Genomic DNA, 23,627 nt, shown 5'->3' with positions numbered 1-23,627 from the left:
AGCAAGCCCGTTTTGAAAGAGAAAAACATGCCTACCAGCGCAGTCGACAAGCACAAGGAAAGGACCCAGAAAAATGGGTGCCTAGTGGACTTAAGGAACCAAGGACAAAGCATCACACAAGAAAAGAGGCTGAAGATCCAACAGAATCTTTAGAAAAAATGTATCAAGAAGCAAAAGCCCTGAAGCTAAAAGAAGCCCAAGAAGAGGCAAGGAAAGCAAAAGAGGCGGAGGACGAGAGACAAGCCGAGGAAACGACAAGGAAGAGGCACAACATGACCAAGGTCACAAGATCGCCTATTAGGCATTGGGAATGATAGACCCGCTGATGCATGCAGTGTCCCAGCCTTAGTACACAAAGCAAAGCATTCTATCAGAGAGGTAGGGGGCTCTTCCTCAACTTCAACCAAAAGAAGAACGAGGGGACAAATCTCTAAAGCCAAAGTCATGGATAGCAAAGCAACAAAGTTTGATATTGAGCTCACCGGGGAATAAAGTCAAAAAATAGAGACATGCCATCTGAATTCCAATATATTGTTGAGTAAGACGAAGAAGACAATATCACCATTCCCATGGTGAGAATCAAACGCCAACCAACTGAGAAGATACCCATAACATAGACCCAAAGATCAATGGAAGAGGTTCAGATATTGCAAGAGGAGTGACGAAAGAAGCTGACAGAGGAAAAGAAGAAAGTGAACAATGAAGGTTCTGAAGCGAAGATGAGGAAAAGCCATTGTATTTAAAACGTCCCATAATTTTAGAAGTAAACATTCATACATCTCATTATGAGTTTAGAGATGGAATTTTGACCTCAAAATGAAATAAAAATCTTCAAAAGTCTTTAAACCAATCTAATTTTTATAACTATTAGAATTTGATAATTTTGACTACACTGTAGCATCTAAAAAGCCCAAAAATCCTAGAAATGACTGCCCATATGCCTTGTTCTAATAGCCAGAGATGGAGTTTTGGGCCAAAAAAGGTCTCGAAATTGCCCGAATGAGTCCTATGTTAGCACACAACCGTTTCGCGAAGTTTCCAAATGGATTTTCACAATTTTGGCCACATGGTTGCGTCTGAAATGGCCAAAAACCCTAGAAACAACTATCCATACACGATGCCATCGCGTATGGATAGTCGTTTCTAGGGATTTTGGCCATTCGAAATGCAATCATATGGCCAAAATTGTGAAAATTCATATGGAAACCGCTCGAAAGGGTCTCGCATATGGATAGTCATTTCTAGGGTTTTCAACCATTCTGCACGCAACCATGTGGCCAAAATTGTGCAAATCCATTTGAAAACTATCCGAAAGGATCTCATGCCGGTGCGGGAACCTTTGGGGCAGTTTCAGGACCTTTTTTGGCCCGAATCCCATTTTTGAAAGTCAAAACAAGGCATATGGGCAATCATTTTTAGGGTTTTGGGGTGTTTCAAACGCAACGGTGTGGTCAAAATTATCATATTCTAATAGTTGTAAAAATTTAGATAACTACTTTCAACGTTTTCGGAACATCTGAATGCCACAATCTTTTCTAAGATCTATGGGGCATTTTAAACACAATGACAAATCAGAATTATCCGTTTTTATATCTCTCATATAATATTGTAATAACAAAAACTCTATGATTTGACACAAATGACCTTGCAAGGTTTTAGGTCACTTCCATGTTTCTTTCACTAAGTGTTAAAACAAAGTGCATCCATAGAATATAAAAGCGAGACCAAAGTTGTAATCTTCTATTGTTAGTTTATATTTCACTAAAAATTGAAGTAAAATATTTTTAAAATATACTTTATTGCAAATTGGATTCTAGATTGCAGTCTAAACTCTCTAGAGGGATGGGTTATAAGTAATTATGCAAGAGAATCTCTTCATGTCAACACGCACATTAGTTAGTACGAGTAGTCTCTACGCTCCCCAATCTACAACAGCTTTGCCTGGCCTACATCTACCTTTGAAGTGAGCGTTGGCCATGCAACTGCAATTGAACTGCCGGTTGATCCTTATAATCTATCACATGGCCCTTCTACTTCTCCCACAGAGGCATCATGGGTTGAACCTGGAGTGTCTCATGTCCTTGGCCTATGGAGCCCACTACAATACCAGGATACCATAAGGTTTTTGTTAGGGGGGTTATTTAAGCCCTACGTTGTGTGCTTCTTTATCTGTTTTTTTTCTCACCTGTTCCTCCACCTCAGACCGACATTGTTGTTTCCTACATATTGCTCCCACCTATCTGTGTTGAGCCACCTATCCATTCTATTTAGAGGAAGAGAATTTAGGCGCTCCACAAGATCAAAACAGAATATCGCTCTATCATGCACATAGGAGAAGAGACGGGGTTGTTGGGCAAGGCGCAAAGGGAAATGATGAAGCGCATTGAGTCGGGGGGGGGGGGGGGGTGTGAAGAGGCTCCAACACTTGCCAGCAAGGATGAAGAGTCACAAGAATTTTTCACATGTGTGTGTGTGTGTGTGTGTGTGTGTGTGTGTGTGTGTGTATGAGAGAGAGAGAGAGAGAGAATCTTATCATCCATGGAGGTCACATATGACCTATGGGACCAAAAAACAAAGCATTACAATGTTGCTTTTAAGTCGAGGCATGAGGTCATATCAAATTAAGGACTGAGGGTCCATTGGCTAGGAAGAAAGAAAAGAACTAAAACTAAAACTAAGAGGAGTCAGATGCGGGGGAGGCCGGTTTGGGAGTTCCAAACTCTTGGATGATGGCTTTATCGCCTTGATAGACTGCCCATTTGCCTTGTTTGCATGCTTCATGATCTCCTTGAGCTTGCATGTTTTAGCCTTCAATTGATTCATAGTTAATTCTTCGGCGATCCAAAGATTTCATCCCTTGAGAAGGCGCTAATCGCATTCCACTCGTCTTTGTCCTTGAAGTTGAGGATACAATGCTTATGTGGCACCTGCCTATGTGTGTCGTTGATCCAAGAGATGGATTTGAGCTTTATTTTAACTGGTTGAAGAATATTGTTGAGATTGGAGATGGCTTCTTCAAGGGTGTCCCCATCAGTTCACCATGGTGAGGGAAGTCCACCAATCCTGACCTTGAGGCCAAGTTCTTGTAGCCGACATTCTTGTAAGACCGCTTGTATCTTAGTGTCAATCTCCTTCGTGATGTTGTGTGTGGCCGAGTGGGCCTTTGCTTCAACTTTCTTCCCCTTGTCAGTGGTGAGATCTACCATCGAGTCAAATCGTGCCTCAAGTTTTCTAAGGCGAGCCTTGAGGTCACAATTTTCTTCCATGACTTGGTCCAAGGCCTCTTGGAGTTGTCCAATGTGGTCAGCCTTGCTCGAGGCCACTACGATGGCGGAAAAACTTGGTCGTGTGCTCATGGGCGTCTCTGGTAGTGATGTCTTTGTCTTCGTCTTTGCCTTGGTTTCCATTACCTTCACTTTTTGGTTGAGAAATTCACTGTGTGACCTCTATTTCTAATGAACTTATTGAAAGCTTCTTTAATATTTAATATGAATTTCTTTCAAGCGAGCCATCGAGCACCCTGGGGCATAGGTGATAGATCTTGAGTGCTTGGAGAGCTTGGTGTGCAGCTGGAGCGCATGGAGAGCATGGTGTGCATCTGGAGCACATTTGGTAGAGCTTCAAATGTCGAAGTGTAGACACTCCTTGACAAGGTCAAGAGAGTTACACAAGCGATGGCCGTAGATTAGGAGAGGAAGACATGGCTATTGACTAACGCCCCCCACATGGTAGCCCTCGCCAAGGGGGGGACATGCTGTAGAGCTAGGTTAGAGAGAGAGAGAGAGAGAGAGAGAGAGAGAGAGAGAGAACGACACAGGATGTGGGGTGGAGCTCCCAGATCTCACTGTGTGAGCACCATGTGAGAATGTGAGTGAGAGCTCCTTATTCTTTGTATGTATAAAGAATAAGGAGATAAATGTGGGCAACCAAACACTGGCCGGCAGACACGGGCAAAGCACGGTGAGGCACACCGCCTTTACCTAACATATATCTCACCTTGAAAGATTTCAAGGTGTGATGAGCAGTTCATATGAGTAGCCCCAAGAAGAAATGGTTTGACATGGAATGTAGTCAAGCCCGAAAACACTTGCTAAGATTGGATGTAATCAAAGACAAGGAAGTTTACTTGGAATGTTCACACACATACAAAGCACTTGTTCAAAAGAAGAGGAGAAGGTGGGAAGTCGAAAAACAACTTCTTTTAGCACAAGAGAAAGCACATGCATGTGGCAAGTTTTGGCAAAATCTAAAAGGCAAGCGCGTTGAGAGCTTTGGTGACTTGACTCTTGAGGATATGTATATGCATTGTAAGAACCTCTATGAGCAACCCAATGTTGATAAGATGGAGGGTTGTAGCTCCCTTCCATTTATGTCTCCCTTCTTTACCATTGAAGATGTATGCCGCGCGCTTGAGAAACTTGCTACTCGCAAGGCAGGTGACCTTCAAGGTGTCAAGGCTGAAATGATTAAATGGATAAGCAAGAAAACACGATATTGGATATGCGATATGTTTAACCTTGCACTTCAGTATGGCATGCCTCATGATTGGAGTGCAAATTGGATCAAACCTTTGCACAAAGGAGGAGATGTAAACAATGTGAACAACTATCGCACTATAATGGTTGGTTCTTTGATGGCAAAGTTATTTGGATGTATCATGGAGATGAAGATAAGTGAATGGGCTGAAAAGAATGGAAAACGTGCGCTTGGCCAAGCAGGTTTTCGAAAGCATCATAGCACTATTGATCACCTTGTCACTCTTCGAGTTCTTATGGAAGCGTCTCGATTGAAAGGAAAAAAGTTGTATTGTTGCTTTGTGGATTTCAAGAAAGCTTTTGACATGGTACCGCGAGGAAATCTTTGGAGACGTATGCAAAGCCTTCAAGTGCCGAGAGAATTTATGCATGCAGTCTTTCGCATCTACCAAAAAGTGATATGTCGATTACGTATGGGAGATGGAATTTCAGAATTTTTTGCAAGCACTATTGGTGTCAAACAAGGATGCCCACTTTCCCCAACCCTCTTTGGGCTACTCATTGATGAATTGGAATACATGGTTCTTGATTTTATGCAGCAAGAAGGCATAGAAGAGGTTAAGATTGGAATGCGGGTGATCATGCTTGATTTGCTTTATGCCAGATGATGTAGTGCTCTTGGCACATACGTTAGAAGATGCACAAAAGCTTATGAGTGTCTTGGAACGCTTTTGCCTACATAGCGGGCTAATCGTGAATGGATCCAAAACCAAGGTTATGCTTGTAAAGACCCTCAATGATGAAAATCCATGCATTGTATACAACAATGAGAAACTTGAAGTGGTAGATCACTTCAAGTACCTTGGCCTTGAGGTTCCATCCAATCATAAATGGAAGGATTGTGCAATGCGTCGCTTGGAAGCCGGAAAGAGGGCTTATTATGCATTTGAGAACATGTGCAATGCAGGAGAGATCAAGTGTTGGCTCTCAAAAAGTACCTCTTTGACACATTGGTGACACCGGTGCTTCTTTATGGAGTGGAGGTGTGGGGGTGAAGCATCGGGAAGTCCACTTGGAAAGAGTTTGAGAATGTCCAAAAGCGTTTTCTCACCAACTTTCTCCAAGTCAAGACACAAACACCCTACATGCTCTTACTTCTTGAGTCCGGATCGCTTCCCATTGAGGTCTTGGGCATGGAAAGGGTTGTGGAGTACATGCGTAAAACACAACGTAGCCCTTTGCATCGACTTCCTAGAATCGCATATGAATCAAGTCAAAAGGTTCAAAAGACATGCAAGAGCAAAATACTAAGTTCGGGGTGGATGCTTGATATCAAGAAATGGTTTGGAAGATGGGATGCATGTCACTTGGTCAAGGATGCGTCGATCGACTCCCAAGTTAATGAGGCCTTCTTACAACGCCAATGTATCATGGCTTGGGAGAAATCCGGAGGTTCTCGCTTCAGCCATTACACCACACACGTTGCCCCAAACTACAAATCTCTCTTCTTCTCGGAACGAGCTAACCGAACCCATTCCTACATCCTTGAGCCCATCCCGTTGAGTGCGATCCGCACCATTGCCTCCATTCGTCTTAGCTCCCATTCTCTACGCTGCGAGACAGGACGTTGGGGCACTGGCGAGGAGTGTCATCGACTTTGCACCTTATGCCCTCGTCAAGTGCGAGAGAGTGAGTACCACACACTACTTGAGTGCTCAGCTTTTGACCACATTAGGTCCTCTTTTCCCCATATATTCATCCATGAGCTCTCCCTACATACCTTCCTCTCCCAACCACGATGTGGACTCTCTATTGCGACGCTCATTTCAGCCATTTTTGAGCATCGAGAGTCACTTATGAACTCCACTCACACCACGTGACATGTTCATTTGGTCCCATAGGTCATATTTGACCTCCCAGGACGATAATAGAACTATCTATCTATCTATCTATCTCTCTCTCTCTCTCCGCACACACACCGCATCCGCGCACTCACAATTGGTATCAGAGCTATGGTGACCGCGGAGAGCACGACGGCTTTGAGAGCTTTGAGGCGATAGCTCGCTCGCTCTCGACGGTGGAGAGATTAAGAAAGCTTGGAAGCTTTTTGAGAATGCAATGGGAGCTTGTGAGCTCAATTGAGAATGATGTATGCTCTTGTAGAAGCTCAGAAAGGAGTGTGGAAGATTGTGTGTAAGTGAAGGTGCTGCCCTAAAAACTGTGTGCGCAACAATATTGTTTTGAGATTCGTTTTTCTCCTTGTAGAATGTAGATTTGAGAATTCTGTCCGCGGAGCCCATCCGTTTCGACGTGGTCTACAACTTTGCAGAGAAATGATTTGAAAATTCCTCACCGTTTTGCTGATATTCAGCTCAGACTCACTGTATACAGAAATTCCAGATTTTCTGTTATCGCATTGTGTACGAGTTTGATGCACTTTTGGAAGCACGGGAGATGCTTGAAGTTGAGTGTATAAATTCTGAGCTGAAGATGCAATTACAGCTTGTGTTAAGCTTGTGGTTTGAGGATTTTTTGGTAGACTTGGGCACAGGTGGAGCTTGTGTATTTGCAGCCATGTTTGGAGGAATTTTTTTGGTATGATTTTTCACTCTCCGCACAATCACCGCATCTACGCACTCACAATATACCATACAAAAACAATTACATTGACTAAGAACCATAATATGTGTGTGTGTGTGTGTGTGTGTGAGTGAGAGTGAGAGAGAGAGAGACCTTTTGGGTTTTTAAGAGAGCTCCAGCTTAAATATTTTGATCCTGGTGAAATAGCACAACTAAAGCCTTTTTGGAAGTAATGTAAATTCATGTTATATAACCTTCATTTATTATTTAAGAGACCTTTCATCTTATTCTTTAAGGAACATTACTATTTAAGAGACCCTTCATCTTCTTGTGCCTGCTTGAAGGCTCAAAATTTTGAAGGTAAAGAAAGGCAAGTAGATGCTGGTGCAATTTGAACTGCAAGACGGCACGCAATTCAAACGCCACCCCTCTTACTCTAAGTCATCTATGCTCACATATAGCTACTCCTTTCTCATGCACCGAGTGTTGTTAGATGTACCAAGTGAAAAGGCTGCATCAACAAACCCGGTCACATTCTCAGTTTGCTCTCTTTAATACTGAAGTGGTAGCAAACGATCAAGGGCTGCACTTCCTATTTGCAAGGGAGGCCACTTTATTCATACGAGGGCGTATGCGGGCTCTTAGTACAATTGCATGTGTTGATATGGGTTCATTTTTTTATCTCTCACCCAATTGTGTGTGGAGGCAAGAAGTCAACGCCTGCATCTTGCTATGGCTAGGAAGGGGATTGAGGGTGCACGGAGAGTGGAGGGCATTGGAAGAGTGTGAGTGGGCCCTCAATGTGAGAAGACCAAGCCCACCTTCAGTTCAAGAGAGAAAATAGTTATGGAGACTCAATCATTCCTAAGCGCATTCCGATCTCGGTAGTGGGAGGGAGAGTGTCAGGGATGAGGGTATCAGGAATCCCATGCCCTATTATATTGTGCATAGGAGGATGGAATTTGAGAAAATGAAGAGGTGCACCTTTATATATATCCTCTCTAATTTGTGCTCTCTCTTTCTATCTCCACGTTGACACTATGCAAGCACCATAACCAAAGAAGAAAGGCTATCAAGGCAAAAACAAATTAACGGAGTTTATTGCAATAATAGTATTTGTAGTTGCTTATATTGACATGAGGTCCCTACTGGCAGGTTTTGATTGATTTCAATAGGGATATATATTGTCGTCCAAGCAAGAAGTTGATGGTAGGTCTCAAGCATCCGTTGGTAGGGCTTACATGGTGTTGTTGCCAATAGTGCAAAACAAGCATGGCAACAACATAAACAAGACATGGCATGTGAAAGTAAGATATGTTCCTTTGTAAGATGAGCACTTATCAAAGTATGCAAGAGTGGTACTGATGCGAAGCTAATACCAAGACATGCATTAAGCAAGCCACATCTTAGTTATGCCCCTCCTATGCATACATGCTAATTTTGCAATTGAAACAAGCTTTCATACTCTATGGCTAGAGCATGGAGTTTGAAACATTTACTGATATCAATGTATTCTTTGTGTTTGCAGTCCTTTGTTTTCTCCTGCCAAGTATAGCCCAAGAAGACTACCACTGACCTATTTTGTTTTTTAATTGCATATGAGAATAATGTCCCCTAAGAAACATCAGTAAATCAACATGTTATTATTGAGTTTTAACCTCATATCTACAAACTTTATGTCAAGAATGTCGTATCTTGGAGTGGATTGATTGCAAGGTATAGCCAAAGATGGGAGGAGGCATGAAACAATGGGCCTTTCTCGGCAATACCAAGGGTTTCCCTCAAAATGCAATCACCTTTTCTTAATCACCTATTATGCAAGAAACTACAAATCTATGTGAGCGTTAGGTCCAAAATGTCATCTCTTAGAGTGCATATATTGAAGGATATGCACAAGATGGGAGGAATAGACAAGTACTTGGTTAATGAATGCAAAGCGATCATTATCCTTCGAAGGAAGTCACCTATGCTTGCACTTTGAAGAGAAACGGCATGATGCACAAAGTAGATAGGGGCCTAGGCTCCAGTATATGCTCTCTCAAACCCACACTAAGGCATGCATGCGTGCGCACACACACACACACACACACACATGCACACGAGCATATTATCAGTACAAAAATTTGCATGCCGAGTTTTTGTCATAGATCTAATCATACTCCATCACAATGGAGCCCAACACTAAAAGAAGCATGAAATAGGTAAAGTTGGCACAAAAATGAGGTAGTTGATACGGCAAGTGCACCACAAAAGATAGAAAGAGTTAACACAATATTATCTGGCAACTCAATTGAAAACTTTGCTATGTGAAGCCTAAATGCTTGCTATACCACCAATAAATATAACTAGCTGAATCTAGGACATGCCTAGATTCACCTTCAAAGGGAAGTGCAAGGTATAGACTAATGATAATCATCCACATGTTGATATAACCGTAAGTTCCATCATGCATTGTATTCAATGAACACTACAACATCGCCAATTTCCCAGTAGTGTGTGTACAACCAGGTTCCAATATTTGCTCTCACACGACCACACCACATGCATGCACACACACAAGCATACATAAATACAAAGGCCTGCATATTAAGTTTTTGTGATAGCTCTAGAGATACAAGGAAAACTTAGCCACAATGAAGCCTACCACTAAAAAGGAAAACGTAGTACAATGAGGTGCTATGCCCACCACAAAAAAAGGAGTAGTAATAGGCAAACATAAACATAAGAAATAAGCAACCAAATAGCAAAACGGGAGAAAGAGTTGTAGAGCACCTTACATGCTTCTCATAGGCTTTGTCCATTAGCTTTTGGATGCGGGGAAGGCGTTTCTCGGTGGTGGAATGGTAGGCTTTCATGTGCTCCTCCATAATCTTGTTGACAAATTCATCCCGGGGCATTGTTCTAAACTCGGGATTCAACTTATCCTGCTTCTCCTCCGCTCCCAAGTGATGGAGTTTCTCAGACTTCTTCACATTCAACGGCCATTTTCTTTCTTTGTTCACAAAACCTACCTCCGTGCTCTTTTCCCATTGATGCTTGTCCTGTCGTGTTTCGGGTTCTTTGCCTCTTGAACTCATTGGCGCATTCAAAGTAGGGCCTGCTTTTCGTAATGGGATCCGCACATCCAAGCCACACTCTCTTTTGAGGTGCCTCTCCATACGCCACCTAACAAGCTCAAAATGGATTTGATTTGGACACTCCTTGCTGGCTTTGCATTGTTGTGCAAGCCTTCCATCCGACAAAAAAACCTCCACACCCGACAATGGCAATATATTTGCATGGCTTGCTTGAAACGTTTTCCCATTTTCGCCTTCATTCACAATAGAATTATCTTTTTGTGCATCCCAATTGTTGGCCCTTACACCATGAATTTCATCAGGATTCTTGTCTTCCTCTTCAGCAGAAGAGTTTCTAGCAGGTTTCCAAGAGTCCATCTCCTCCCCATCATCCATCAAGCCCTCCTTGAAAAGGCCCTTTGGCTTTTTACAAGGCCGGACATGGGTTGAAGACTCAGACATTTTTAAGTCACACAATCGCAGGTTGCTTCGTGTGGCTGGTGGAGAGTACATGTCGTGAGGATGTACCCTTGGGTTGCTTCGAGTTGCTTATAGAGATATTGGAAACTGTTTGCCTTGTGTGCCCCCCTTCTTCATTCCCCCAACAGGCCTATGCAGCGGCATTGCAATCCTCTGCAATATCTAGCAAGCCTTGAGTAAGGTGCTATTTGCAAAACTAAGGTGCATACCCTTCCTCCCCTTGCCCACCACCCTGTTGACGCAGATCCTCCCCCTGCTCCTCCTCAGTTCACGCACCTCTAAGATAGGTTGTGTGACTGTCTGTCCTCTGTGTTGTTTGCAGAAGGAGGCTCACTTTTCTGAGGCCTGCAGGCTTCTGACCACCTTCCACGGAGCTCCCCTCCCCTGCACAAGAGGTGCGCAACAATGCAAACAGAGATCAAGGGCCTCCCCCAACCGTAGCCACTCTTGCCCTTTCCCCCCCCCCCCCAATGATGCAACCCACTCCCCAAAATCCTCATGCAGCGTACAACTTTACCAGCATAGAGATCCTTGCCCCTCCACGTAACCTTTTTCTTGCCAGCATCCCTGCTTGATAGCCCCATGTAGGTACAGCGTCCATGTTTACTTTTTATGCCCATGTCTACTTGTTTTGCTCGTGTGGACGGCCGAGATTGCTCTGGAATCCGTGCATTACTCCCCATCCATTGGTCCCCCCTGGTCACTAAGTGGCATGGGGTATTCAATGAAGTGGGAGAGATGGGATCGACGGCTGTCAAGGCGAGTGGACGGGCAGCCAAAAAAAAAGTCACAGTTAATGCCCGTCATCCAAACCGAACTCATGATCTACTTGTTGAGAGACAGATGCTCTAACCATGCGGTGTCGAGGGACATGGGTTCGCTACGTGAGCCGGATCAGCACCGGGCTGCTTGCTGTGAGAAATAAGAGAGACAAGACGCACATCACAAGGCAACAGATCCTGTCAACACTTTAAATACTTAAAACTCGACAATCGAAATGGTTTAAACTGCTAATGATTAGCCGAAGTGGAATTCGATTACAAATGGTTTCCGTTAACGGCACTGATGGAGTTAGGAGAGTTTAATGCTCTCAAATTAGATCAAGACTGTAAAATATTCCACTTATGCTCGCCATTAGAGTCTTTATAAGCTGATAAGGAGGTAAGTATCCGACAAAATCCCCTGCTCGATACCCTTGTATCTTCCAAATACAGTAGAGAGAGTTTATCCTCTCTCCTTGCTTACTCGAGAGCGAGTTTTGACTTCCCTTGGTTTGCTTGTCCCGCCTTGCTTCTTTGTCCTTGATTTGCTTTAATCACTGCACGCTTTGCTTGCACGATTTAACCTCAACAAGCATCTCTTTTCTTGCTTGATTGGATTGGAGATCGAGAGAGAGAAAAAGCTCGCCTTCTTGGCTTGGTTTCGATTGACGAGAGAGAGAGCTCGCCTTCTTGGCTTGGTTTCGATTGATGAGAGAGAAAGCCCTTGGCTTGGCTTCGATTGAAGAGCAAGGGAGAGAGCTTTTGCTTAGCTTTGATGGAGATCAAGGGCGAGAGCTCCTACTTCCTTTCTTTCCTTCGTTCTTCCTTCGTTAACTGTCCCCTCCTTATGCATGCCCTTATTTGCTTCGCTTCCCCCCCCCCCCGTGTTATGCCCTCGTTCAACTTCATTCTCCTGTCCTCTTCTCCCTTCCTTTGCTTCTCAAGATGTTGCATGCCCTCTCTTGATGATGGCCGAGAGAGAGAGAGCGGCTTTTCTTGTTTGCTAGTAGCCAAGGATGAGAGCGAGAGAGAGTGAGAGAGAGAGGCTTTTCCTCCTCGCTTCCGCCTTCTCTCCTCCTCTTCGTTGCTTTGCTTACCCTGTAATCCCCTCATGCAAAAAGAAAACCCTCCTTATAATTCCCTCCTGTGACGCCCCAGTTTCTGGGCGCGTCGGGGAGGGGGCCCGGCGGGGATTTATACCCGCGCGCGGCGGAGGGGACTTCTGGCGCGGACGGCACTGGCTCAGAAGGGCCCGGCTCGGACGGGACCGGCTCGGGTCAAGTTGCCTTCTCGGGGGTCCGGCTCGGACGGGACCGGCTCGGGCGTGGTTGCGTTCCATGGGTCGACGGCCGTTTGCGTTTCGCGGGTCTTCGCGGGTCTTGCGTTCCGGGTCCCTAGCCCCACGTAGCCTCAGGCTCCGTCGCACCGCCGGCGGGTCATAGCGTGCCCCGGGGAACCTTGCGTGGAGTCCCCACGGTGCGCGAGTGCGTGGAGTGAGGCTACCGTGTCTAGGTGGGGGGTCCCCTCCCGTGGCCGGTCTTCGGGAGGCTCATACCCCTTATATACACCCCCGTTTGAAGAGAGTTCGACGACTGCGTCGAACGTGGGAAAAGAGTGCTCGGCTATGCATGAGGCCGTGGGGACAAAGGGGTGCATATAAGTGCAAGTGATCAAAACTGTTCCCAAAATGCAAGTAAGTAGGCATGCTTTGTTTTTGTACTTTTGAAAATAAAGTGAGTGAGTATTTTTGGGGTTTTGGCAGAAGGCTGAAAAAGTATGCTTTGAACACCCAAGTAGAATTCCCCATACTTGAGCGTTCCCCGAATAGGTAACCCGATGTGCGCGGAGCCACCTGCTGCGTTGGCCCGCGCGGAGGCTTCTTGAAAGCCGAATCTGAAAGAGCGTTCCGTCGCAATGCAGCACTTGCGGGTTGGTCCCTGTTTGGACGTCATTTGGAGGGCATAGCTCGGGGCCCTATGGTCTCTTTGTAGACTTGAATGGGTCTTCAGCTCAGCATGGGCCACCTAGGTGGCCGGGGCGCGACGAACACCGTTGGCTTGGTTCGTCGCGTTTTTTGGAGTTTCTCTGTTTTTGTTATAAAGAGCCCTGTCTAGCTCGCATCTTTCCTTTTTCTCATGGAGGTGCCCGGCTCGGGTCGGGGCCGGCGCGGGTCACGGGTGACGGCCCGGTGTTCAGGGAACGCGTCACGGGACGGAGGGCGTGTGGTTGCTTTCTGGAGCTCTCTTCACCAAGATTTTGACGACCCGGGCCATTGCAGTTGGAGTCGTCGTGAGGATCGTGCGCGTCGGGCACGTCGGTCTTCGGCTCGTTTCCAGGAGCTCGTTTCTGGAGCTCTGATACCAAGTGTGACGCCCCAATTTCTGGGCGCGTCGGGGAGGGGGCCCGGCGGGGATTTATACCCGCGCGCGACGGAGGGGACTTCTGGCGCGGACGGCACCGGCTCAGGAGGGCCCGGCTCGGACGGGACCGGCTCGGGTCAAGTTGCCTTCTCGGGGACCGGCTCGGGCGTGGTTGCGTTCCATGGGTCGACGGCTATTTGCGTTTCGCGGGTCTTCGCGCGTCTTGCGTTCCGGGTCCCTAGCCCCACGTAGCCTCAGGCTCCGTCGCACCGCCGGCGGGTCATAGCGTGCCCCGGGGAACCTTGCGTGGAGTCCCCACGGTGCGCGAGTGCGTGGAGTGAAGCTACCGTGTCTAGGTGGGGGGTCCCCTCCCGTGGCCGGTCTTTGGGAGGCTCATACCCCTTATACCTCCCTCCATTAGCAACGACGGCGCCATCATTGCTAGGGAGGCGTTAAAAAAACCGCCTCTATGACGTGGCACGCTTGGAATTTGACAGCGCGAAACCCGCCGGGAGTCACGCCGAAAAGAGGCGCCTTGGCCTGCTAACGAGAACCCGTCTCTTCGCCCAGCTCATCCGAGCATCGTGCTGGCCCCTGCGAGTCACTCTTCTCCTGCGCCGTTCTGCTCGCTGCCTGCTTTCTCTTCACCATGCTTCATTTTTCTTTTCTTTGTTCACACATGCCTTACAAAAAGGGTGGCCATTTTACTGGCTTTGGGCGGCCGGGGTTTGTTAGTGGGCGGCCAGGCTTTGTTAGTGGGCAGCCCTTAGGGTATGAAGGGCACCACATTTGGCATACATATCAGCTAAGGCTACGCGAGCAATTGCTCCATGTGAGATGACATTTCGGACCATAGGCTCTTCAAAAGCTTTTTGTGCTTTCGTAATGGCACCGCGTTTAACATGCATATCGACCAAGTACAGGTTTCATTTTTAGCAGTCCTTGAGTGATATTATCATCATGAATTTTGCTGCCATTTTCCACGACACAGCCTTCAAGATGGAAGTATAAGTGATTGCATCTGGTAAAATACATTTCCTTTGCACTTGGTTATTTATTACTTGTATCAGCTTCTCAGATAATGCCAAAATTATCCAGCTCAGTTTTACCCGCAACTGACACCGGACTCTGCCTGCCAAGCCGTAGACCTCTCAAACTGCATAGAATGCATACAAACTGTGTTGAGGAGGCCAAAATTCTGAGATGGCATTCCGACCAAGTGGACCGGACTGGCGCGGAACCGACCCCCGATGAATCTTTAACGGCTAATATCTTGGCGACCGCAACTTCGATCACTGATCTGAAAAGACCGACGCGCTCCACAAAGTGAGTACTTCAGGCCCGTGCATTCATTTCATCTCTGTCACCTCAACTGCAGTTGCCCAATCCGGTACGGATCTGCAATCAACTTAATCTTCAAACTGCCATAACTTTTTTATCGTAGCTCCAATCGACGAGCTGTAAAGACATGCCGGTAGAGCACATCAAGCACTACATTTCTAGATCATAATCTTCCATCTGTACTCACTTCAAGCATAATAATTTTTGGCATCATTAAGACATCCGTTGGCCCTTTTAAGCCGCATCTGACATACATTAATCATTAAACTTGTCCTGTTAACAAGCCATGATCACTGACCACTTAATGTTTAGGCTTCAAAGAATCTTAACTTACATTTCTCTGCTCTTTTTCTCTACATGGCAGCGGAGCTGCACGACATCCACCCCCTCTGAACCTGCACAACCTCCGGTCTGTGCCAATAGCACTTCAATCTGCATCTGCTACAGGTACCTTAAGCTCCTTACCATCATCACACTCATAGTACTGGTAAACATATGAAAAATGAAATAAGGCTTATACCCTATTATCAATGTTCTAACTTAATCAGTAAGTAGTTGTCCATCAAAAATCTCTGAACTGTATCTGTCGTATCTTCAAAGCATTCAATCATGGATAACTTGCTTAGTGAACCCCGCCAGACTCAAGTGCTCCACTTAATGATGCACACAGCTTAACCATTAAGTTCTCTCTTAAGGAACCTTGTCAAGCTCAAGTATACCTTAATCTGTCTGCACACGGAATGGCCGTCAAGTCCTTTACTTCAAGTTCTGTTAGTAGAACCAACTCAAAAGATGTGAAGATACTTCATTAAGTGTCCAAAGAAGTTAGCTGGAAGCCAGCCATGTTACCTTATTGAATGCATAACCAAACACTCTTCTAACTTAGCATAATCTAGAAAACAAAACCTTGCATCATGCAGCCTGCTACATCAGGCATCCGGTATCCTCTACATCTGCAACTTGCACTTTAGTAACCTCCAGGATCAAATGGAGTAATAAGGAATTTCCCACACATTGGTGCAGCATAATATCCACATGAGCATACATTTCCTGTATCAATCAACATCAAGCATTCCTGGTGCAGATATGCTACCCCTAGTTCAAATAGCATGCAATTACTATGCATACTTAACAACATCCATCCATATTGAATCTGCTTATGAATATCCTTAGAATCTCCTAGATCAAACACCATTGAGATCACATAGCATTGATGGGCTCTGCAATATACTAGAGCTTCACCTGAAGCATAGTGTAGCACCCACATACTGTAAACTGTTGGCAACTTAAGCTCCTTACCAGAAAGAATTAAAGAAACCTGACTCCCTTTTACTGGCAGCCAAGACATCACTGACATAAGCATCAATAGGAATAGCATCCAAATCCTGCTACATTTGGCACATTGCCCAAGGAAATGAAAAACCATGTGCACCTTTTGCAGTATCAAGGATGATTTAGCATCATCACCCCCTCTAGCTTCATTGCCATCAGAAAAAACCTTGGGAGTTTCTCGACCTGTATCATCAGACAAATTTTCACCTGTTGGGATTTCAGCTTGTTCATGAAAAACAGCTTTATCATGTAGATCTTCATCCATAACATCCTCAGGAAAATCACCCTTGGAAGTCTCAACATTAATTAAAACTGTAGGAGTTATCTCCTCATGCAGCCCATGTACAAGCATAGATGTAAAATCCCTGTCGATAACTTGTTCACAATCAGCATGATCTAGGTAGTCTTCATAGTCATCCATGTCATCCTCTGATTCCTCATCTGCATCCATGTTACTTAGAATATACATTATAGAGCTGTAAAGGCTCATCTGGCACCCCCTCTGAAGAGGTTTATGCATCAGAAAGCTCTTCTATACTTTCATAAACATCTCCTTCAGATCTAGACAGAAATTCATCGATTATAGCATCCTCTTCAGTGATAGCATCATCTGCAAGCATATTGTTAGTAGCAATCATAGGTTCATTAACATTCTCTGGCCAGCTCAACATTTTCTTTGGCTTTACTTCTTGCAAAAATATGCTCCAAGAATTCATCATAGTTGAGGATCTGCATCTGATCCCCTTCACCTTTACTGAAGACAACCTTATTTCATTCAGTAATCTCCTTTATGTCCCGATCTAAAATCCTTGAGATTTCGTAAATAAATTCCTCTGCAAAATACTCCCACCGTGTGGGATATTCTTCTGCCAGTTCTTGAACCTGCTTTTTAAAATCCGAGTTTACAACCTCCTCAAAAGCTGCAATCATCTGATCTTCTGGAACATTTCGGCTCTTCATCTAAGCTTCGTAACATGCAATAAAACCTTCTGGATCATATCCCTGAAAATTATAATAGTGCTCCCGAACAGCATCAAGTGCTAGCTCTACAGCATCATCAGTCTGCTTTTTTATCTGCATGGCTTTTGCTTCTTGCAGACATCCCTGAACTAATTCCATCATTTTTGGCAAATCTGCAAAACTGTCAGATTCTTATCAAATCCATTGGCACTGAAATCTTCAAGAAACTGCTTTAACTGTTCTGGCTTCTCCATCTTAACCTCCCACCCCGGCTCGTTTCCCGTCGGGTTCAGCAGATATGTCGAGGGATATGGGTTTGCTACATGAGCCGGGTCAGCACTGGTCTGCTTGCTGTGGGAAATAAGAGAGACAAGACGCACATCACAAGGCAACAAATCCTGTGAACACTTTAAATACTTAAAACTCGACAATCGAAATGGTTTAAACTGCTAATGATTAGCCGAAGTGGAATTCGATTACAAATGGTTGTCGTTAACGGCACTGATGGAGTTAGGAGAGTTTAATGCTCTCAAATTAGATCAAGACTGTAAAATATTCCACTTATGCTCGCCATTAGAGTCTTTATAAGCTGATTAGGAGGTAAGTATCCGACAAAATCCCCTGCTTGATACCCTTGTATCTTCCAAATACAGTAGAGAGAGTTTATCCTCTCTCCTTGCTTACTCGAGAGCGAGTTTTGACTTCCCTTGGTTTGCTTGTCCCGCCTTGCTTCTTTGTCCTTGATTTGCTTTAATCACTGCACGCTTTGCTTGCACGATTTAACCTCGACAAGCATCTCTTTTCTTGCTTGATTGGATTGGAGATCGAGAGAGAGAGAAAAAGCTTACCTTCTTGGCTTGGTTTCGATTGATGAGAGAGAAAGCCCTTGGCTTGGCTTCGATTGAAGAGCAAGGGAGAGAGCTTTTGCTTAGCTTCGATGGAGATCAAGGGCGAGAGCTGCTACTTCCTTTCTTTCCTTCGTTCTTCCTTCGTTAACTGTCCCCTCCTTATGCATGCCCTTATTTGCTTCGCTCCCCCCCCCCCCCCCCCCCCCCCCCCCCCCCCCCCCCCATGTTATGACCTCGTTCAACTTCATTCTCCTGTCCTCTTCTCCCTTCCTTTGCTTCTCAAGATGTTGCATGCCCTCTCTTGATCATGGCCGAGAGAGAGAGAGAGAGAGAGAGAGAGAGAGAGAGAGAGAGAGAGAGAGAGAGAGAGAGAGGCTTTTCTTGTTTGCTAGTAGCCAAGGATGAGAGCGAGAGAGAGACAGAAGCTTTTCCTCCTCGCTTCCGCCTTCTCTCCTCCTCTTCATTGCTTTGCTTACCCTGTAATCCCCTCATGCAAAAAGAAAACCCTCCTTATAATTCCCTCCCTCCCTTAGCAACGACGGCGCCGTCGTTGCTAGGGAGGTGTAAAAAAAACCGCCTCTATGACATGGCAAGCTCGGAATTCGACAGTGCCTAAACCCGCCGGGAGTCATGCCGAAAAGAGGCGCCTTGACCTGCTAACGAGAACCCGTCTCTTCGTCGAGCTCATCCGAGGATCGTGCTGGCCCCTGCGAGTCACTCTTCTCCTGCACCGTTCTGCTCGCTGCCTGCTTTCTCTTCGCCCTGCTTCATTTTTCTTTTCTTTGTTCACACATGCCTTACAAAAAGGGTGGCCATTTTACTGGCTTTGGGCGGCCGGCCTTTGTTAGTGGGCAGCCCTTAGGGTATGAAGGGCACCACATTTGGCATACATATCAGCTAAGGCTACGCGAGCAATTGCTCCATGTGAGATGACATTTCGGACCATAGGCTCTTCAAAAGCTTTTTGTGCTTTCGTAATGGCACCGCGTTTAACATGCATATCGACCAAGTACAGGTTTCATTTTTAGCAGTCCTTGAGTGATATTATCATCATGAATTTTGCTGCCATTTTCCACGACACAACCTTCAAGATGGAAGTATAAGTGATTGCATCTGGTAAAAGAAATTTCCTTTGCACTTGGTTATTTATTACTTGTATCAGCTTCTCAGATAATGCCAAAATTATCCAGCTCAGTTTTACCCGCAACTGACCCGCAACTGAGACACCGGACTCTGCCTGCCAAGCTGTAGACTTCTCAAAGTTCATAGAATGCATACAAACTGTGTTGAGGAGGCCAAAATTCTGAGATGGCATTCCGACCAAGTGGACCGGACTGGCGCGGAACCGCCCCCCGAAGAATCTTTAACGGCTAATATCTTGGCGACCGCAACTTCGATCACTGATCTGAAAAGACCGACGCGCTCCACAAAGTGAGTACTTCAGGCCCGTGCATTCATTTCATCTCTGTCACCTCAACTGCAGTTGCCCAATCCGGTACAGATCTGCAATCAACTTAATCTTCAAATTGCCATAACTTTTTTACCGTAGCTCCAATCGACGAGCCGTAAACACAGGCCGGTAGAGCACATCAAGCACTATAGTTCTAGATCATAATCTTCCATCTGCACTCACTTCAAGCATAATCATTTTTGGCATCATTAAGGCATCCGTTGGCCCTTTTAAGCCGCATATAACATACATTAATCATTAAAATTGGCCTGTTAACAAGCCATGATCACTGACCACTTAATGTTTAGGCTTCAAAGAATCTTAGCTTACATTTCTCTGCTCTTTTTCTCTACATGGCAGCGGAGCTGCACGACAACGGGCACATAGGTTTTGTTGGCATCCAAGGCGAAACAAACACAAATGCAAAAAAGTAAACTCGATAAAAACAAGTGATAAAATCACGAGGCCTGCGAATGAAAAGGGCACATCAATCTAAGTTAGCTTTAACGAGCAAATTTCATTGAGCTTAAGGTTTCTTTTTCACAAAAGCTATCCTTGGTGGACCATCAAACCAAGGCCTCATAAGATGATAAAGCAACACAATGGTTGATGTTTGGATGAATCAAGGCCTATGAGAAAAATCATCTCGTTTTAATGTTCTTTTTTGGAGTTTATGGAAATACTAGTCAAGAGACAATGGCAATGAGTTTTGCAAGTTCCTACATGAGTACATCATATTAACCAAGCGATGGCTTGAAAGCCAAATAACAAATCATGTATGATATAAAGATATTTGATAGCTTGTTCAACCAAATATTGTTTCTTAAATTTTTTACAACCACCGAAGCTTTTAGCAGCAGGAGTGCTCATTACCATGCACTTATTTTGGCAAGTAAGCACCAACAAGTTGGAATCTTGGATGCATATTTAAGTTCCTGCATAGTTTTCCTCTCCATGATTAGCACATTGCAACGATAACTCCCATGGGGGTAGAGAGTATTGGTCGCATTGTGGGTCTTGCAGGGAAGGAGATCCTGCAAGGAAGGAGTTTAGCCTTGGCAGTGATCGTCTCTTAGTAGAGTACAATGAGATAGATTTCCATGGCCAAAGGCAGTTGGTTAGAGGCACACGTGTGGCCTAAGGAAACTGCAATAGGTGGAGGATGAGAGGAAACAAGAGGAGTTGGGCTTGGCCTGGCTTTTTTCTTTGGGGCATGCAAAATAGTGTGTCCAGCAGCACGGGGTAGTGGCTAGTCCAGATTTTGTAATATTCATCTAACTAGCTACCCGTGATTGAACACTGCCTTGGCTTCAACTTTTTGAGTGGAGGGTTGAGAGCAGATGGGATCTCAAAAGATGCTCGCTAAAAGGGGTGAATGTAGCAAATAGGAGACAATTTCTCTGTGAGTATGAGCTAGTAATTATTAATTACTAGTAGTATGTTGTTTAGGGCCTATTACATAAAATCTACCAGGGTGTTGGACAAAAAAGGGGACGATTGGACATAGGGAAAGAGGAGGACAGAGAGAAGTCGTGACTCTTGCAACGTGGTGAGTGAGGAGAGACGCATCAAGCAAAGTTGGAGAGAGAGAGAGAGAGAGAGAGAGAGAGAGAGAGAGAGAGAGAGAGACCCTCCCTCCATTTTTCATTTTTGTTGTTCTTTTGTTTTTAATCATCGAATGCCCTTCTCAATGCGAATGGCGATGCACACAGACAAAAGCTATCGAATTAGGAATCAATCAAGTCCTAGGAAGGAACTATTCCCTACACTCTAAAAATCAACACAATGTTGTAGGTAGATGCGTCAGACATGTTGTGGATCGACTATGCCATTGATGATGGTATGATGTAAAAACTACGCAGATGTTTAACACTCATCTCTACTGTATCTGAGGAGATGATGATAACAACATGGTATGATGGAGATAAGTTGCAAGATGACATTGACATTGAGAGTTCTATAATGCCTTCACCTGCAGACTGCATCGAGCTTTACATCATAGGTTGCTCTTGCACCTTATCAAATCCTCATTTCAGGTAATAGAGCTGGTGACATGGCACTTGCTTCTTTGTGGATTAGGAGGCTTAAGCCTCGAGATGAACCAGAGGGTTTCAATGAAGAGAAGTCATCTTCACTAAGAGGAAGTGCCATATGATATCAAAAGAGCAAGAAATCAATGCCATTGAGAAGGAACAAAGTTTGTGTGGACACAGGAGAGGGAGGGTAATCTCTTCGCACGTATTACTTAATAGCACAGGTTTTGAGCGGATCCAAGGTGCCACATTTGAGAGACCAACAATGTCAGTGACAAATTCTAGGCATACTTCTGGGGGTTTGAAAACTTCTAGTCGGCCCGTGGAAGGCAGAATCCCAGTTGCACGTGGAGCACAGGTAGAGGGAAGCAATTTTTTGGGAAGGCCCCCACTACCACATGTGCATGGAAAGTGTGGATTTCCTCCTAGGTATCTTGGTTACATTTCTCAAGAGATTTCTTCATCACCAACATGCAAACTTTCCTCTTCAGCTAGAGATGGTGGCATGTTTGCAATGGCGCCAAGGACTACCGCTTCAAATAGCAAGGACACCTTGCTGACAGTAAATATACTTAAAGTTCCTCATTCGAAGAAGTAACGCCCAGCCCAGATTGCTTTGGATCAAGCCCAGAATGCTTTGGATCATGGAATTGAGGAAGAGCTCACTATGAATGGGAAATTTGGATTGACACAAGCAACAGACGTCACTATAAATGGAAAATTTGGAATGACACAAGCAACACCTATTTCTGCATTAAATCCCCCAAAACAATGTGGAAGCCAAGATTCTCATGGGATGACCGTAACAATATTGGAAACATCTATGTTGGAAAACCAAACTGGCTTAGAAACCACTAAACTTGATGGTGTCAACAATAGACTGTTGTGAAAGGTCACTTCAAAGCCAACAATAGATTGTTGTGAAAGGTCATCAAAAGTTGAGGCTTCTCCCAGTGCCTCAAACGTGGCTACTTTCCCATGGGAAACGTTTGTTGAACCTGGTAAACCCTCTAAAAGTGTCGGACAAGAATTTGTGGAAGTGTACAATCGAGCTCGTAACAAGCTAAAGAATCAAAAGGCATCTAGTTTAGTGACCAAGGTAGTTGATAATGATGTAGAAAGTTGTGCGGGGATTGCTTCAAGAGGTGGTACACATGTCCAAAGCACATTAAATGCCTTGCATGAAGAAAGGACAAAATGCCGGGCGTGAGCGAAAGAAGGGGAGAAGGACTGCCATGTTCATAACTACATGAGATCATGTGTACTGTGTGTGTGTGTGTGTGTGTGTGTGTGTGTGTGTGTGTGTGTGTGTGCAACCGGTAGACACTCTCTGATTTGTTTTCATGAGATCGAGTTGCTCTCTCTCTATCTCTCTCACTCTCTCTCATTTGTTTGCAGCCGGGTGGACTTAGGTCTTTTGTTGGATGTTGGGGGGCTGAAATGGCACCTGTAATAAGCTAAGCAAGGGGGTAGGAGGATTTGTGTCCAATTGGATTAGGGGCCGACAATGTGGTCTTCACCATTGCAACTTGGATAGTACAAGAGGGCGATGACCAGAGCTCGTGAGGGCACTAGGTGTAGGCCTGACAGAAGCAAATTGCATGCTGGCAGGCGTCGAGGACTACTAGGCATGAAGGTGGACCAATTACTGCTAAATAATCAGGGCAAAGCAGTGACAGTACAAGGCGCCAGACTCACAACAAGTCAAGCTTTCACCCGCCAGGCGCATCTGCAAACCAACTCGTCTCCCATCAACCGCCAAGACCCGGCTCAGTTAGCAGCGATGAAAGGCAAACAAAAAGTTTCAGAACACTCATCCCCCAGACTCAATCTCATGAGTGCAAAGCAAGCAGAGCGGGCCCTCAAGAAAGGAGCTCAGGTTCACCTCTGCATCATGCAGGCAAAGGAGCAGCCCACAGCAAGGCTCAACTCCATCAGCATCGAGCAGGCC

The 23,627-nt window shown here is 45.1% G+C and overlaps 1 protein-coding gene and 1 pseudogene across 1 annotated transcript in view; one reads left to right on the top strand and one right to left on the bottom strand.

Annotated features, from left to right (window-relative positions):
- Nucleotides 1-11,018, bottom strand: part of LOC147459879 (uncharacterized) — a 51,442-nt gene extending 40,424 nt beyond the window's left edge. Inside the window, exon 1 of the mRNA XM_086509916.1 lies at nucleotides 9,833-11,018. Coding sequence (XP_086366042.1) covers nucleotides 9,833-10,624 — 792 coding nt within the window. The 5' untranslated portion in view covers nucleotides 10,625-11,018. The remainder of the gene's footprint in view (nucleotides 1-9,832) is intronic.
- A 10,521-nt stretch (nucleotides 11,019-21,539) lies between these two features.
- Nucleotides 21,540-22,886, top strand: LOC147459878 (uncharacterized; annotated as a pseudogene).
- Nucleotides 22,887-23,627: the final 741 nt, after the last annotated feature.

Source organism: Adiantum capillus-veneris, chromosome 4, assembly GCF_014529385.1.
Source record: "Adiantum capillus-veneris isolate H3 chromosome 4, ASM1452938v2, whole genome shotgun sequence".
Lineage (NCBI taxonomy): Eukaryota > Viridiplantae > Streptophyta > Polypodiopsida > Polypodiales > Pteridaceae > Adiantum > Adiantum capillus-veneris.
This window is presented reverse-complemented; position numbering and strand designations above follow the sequence as displayed.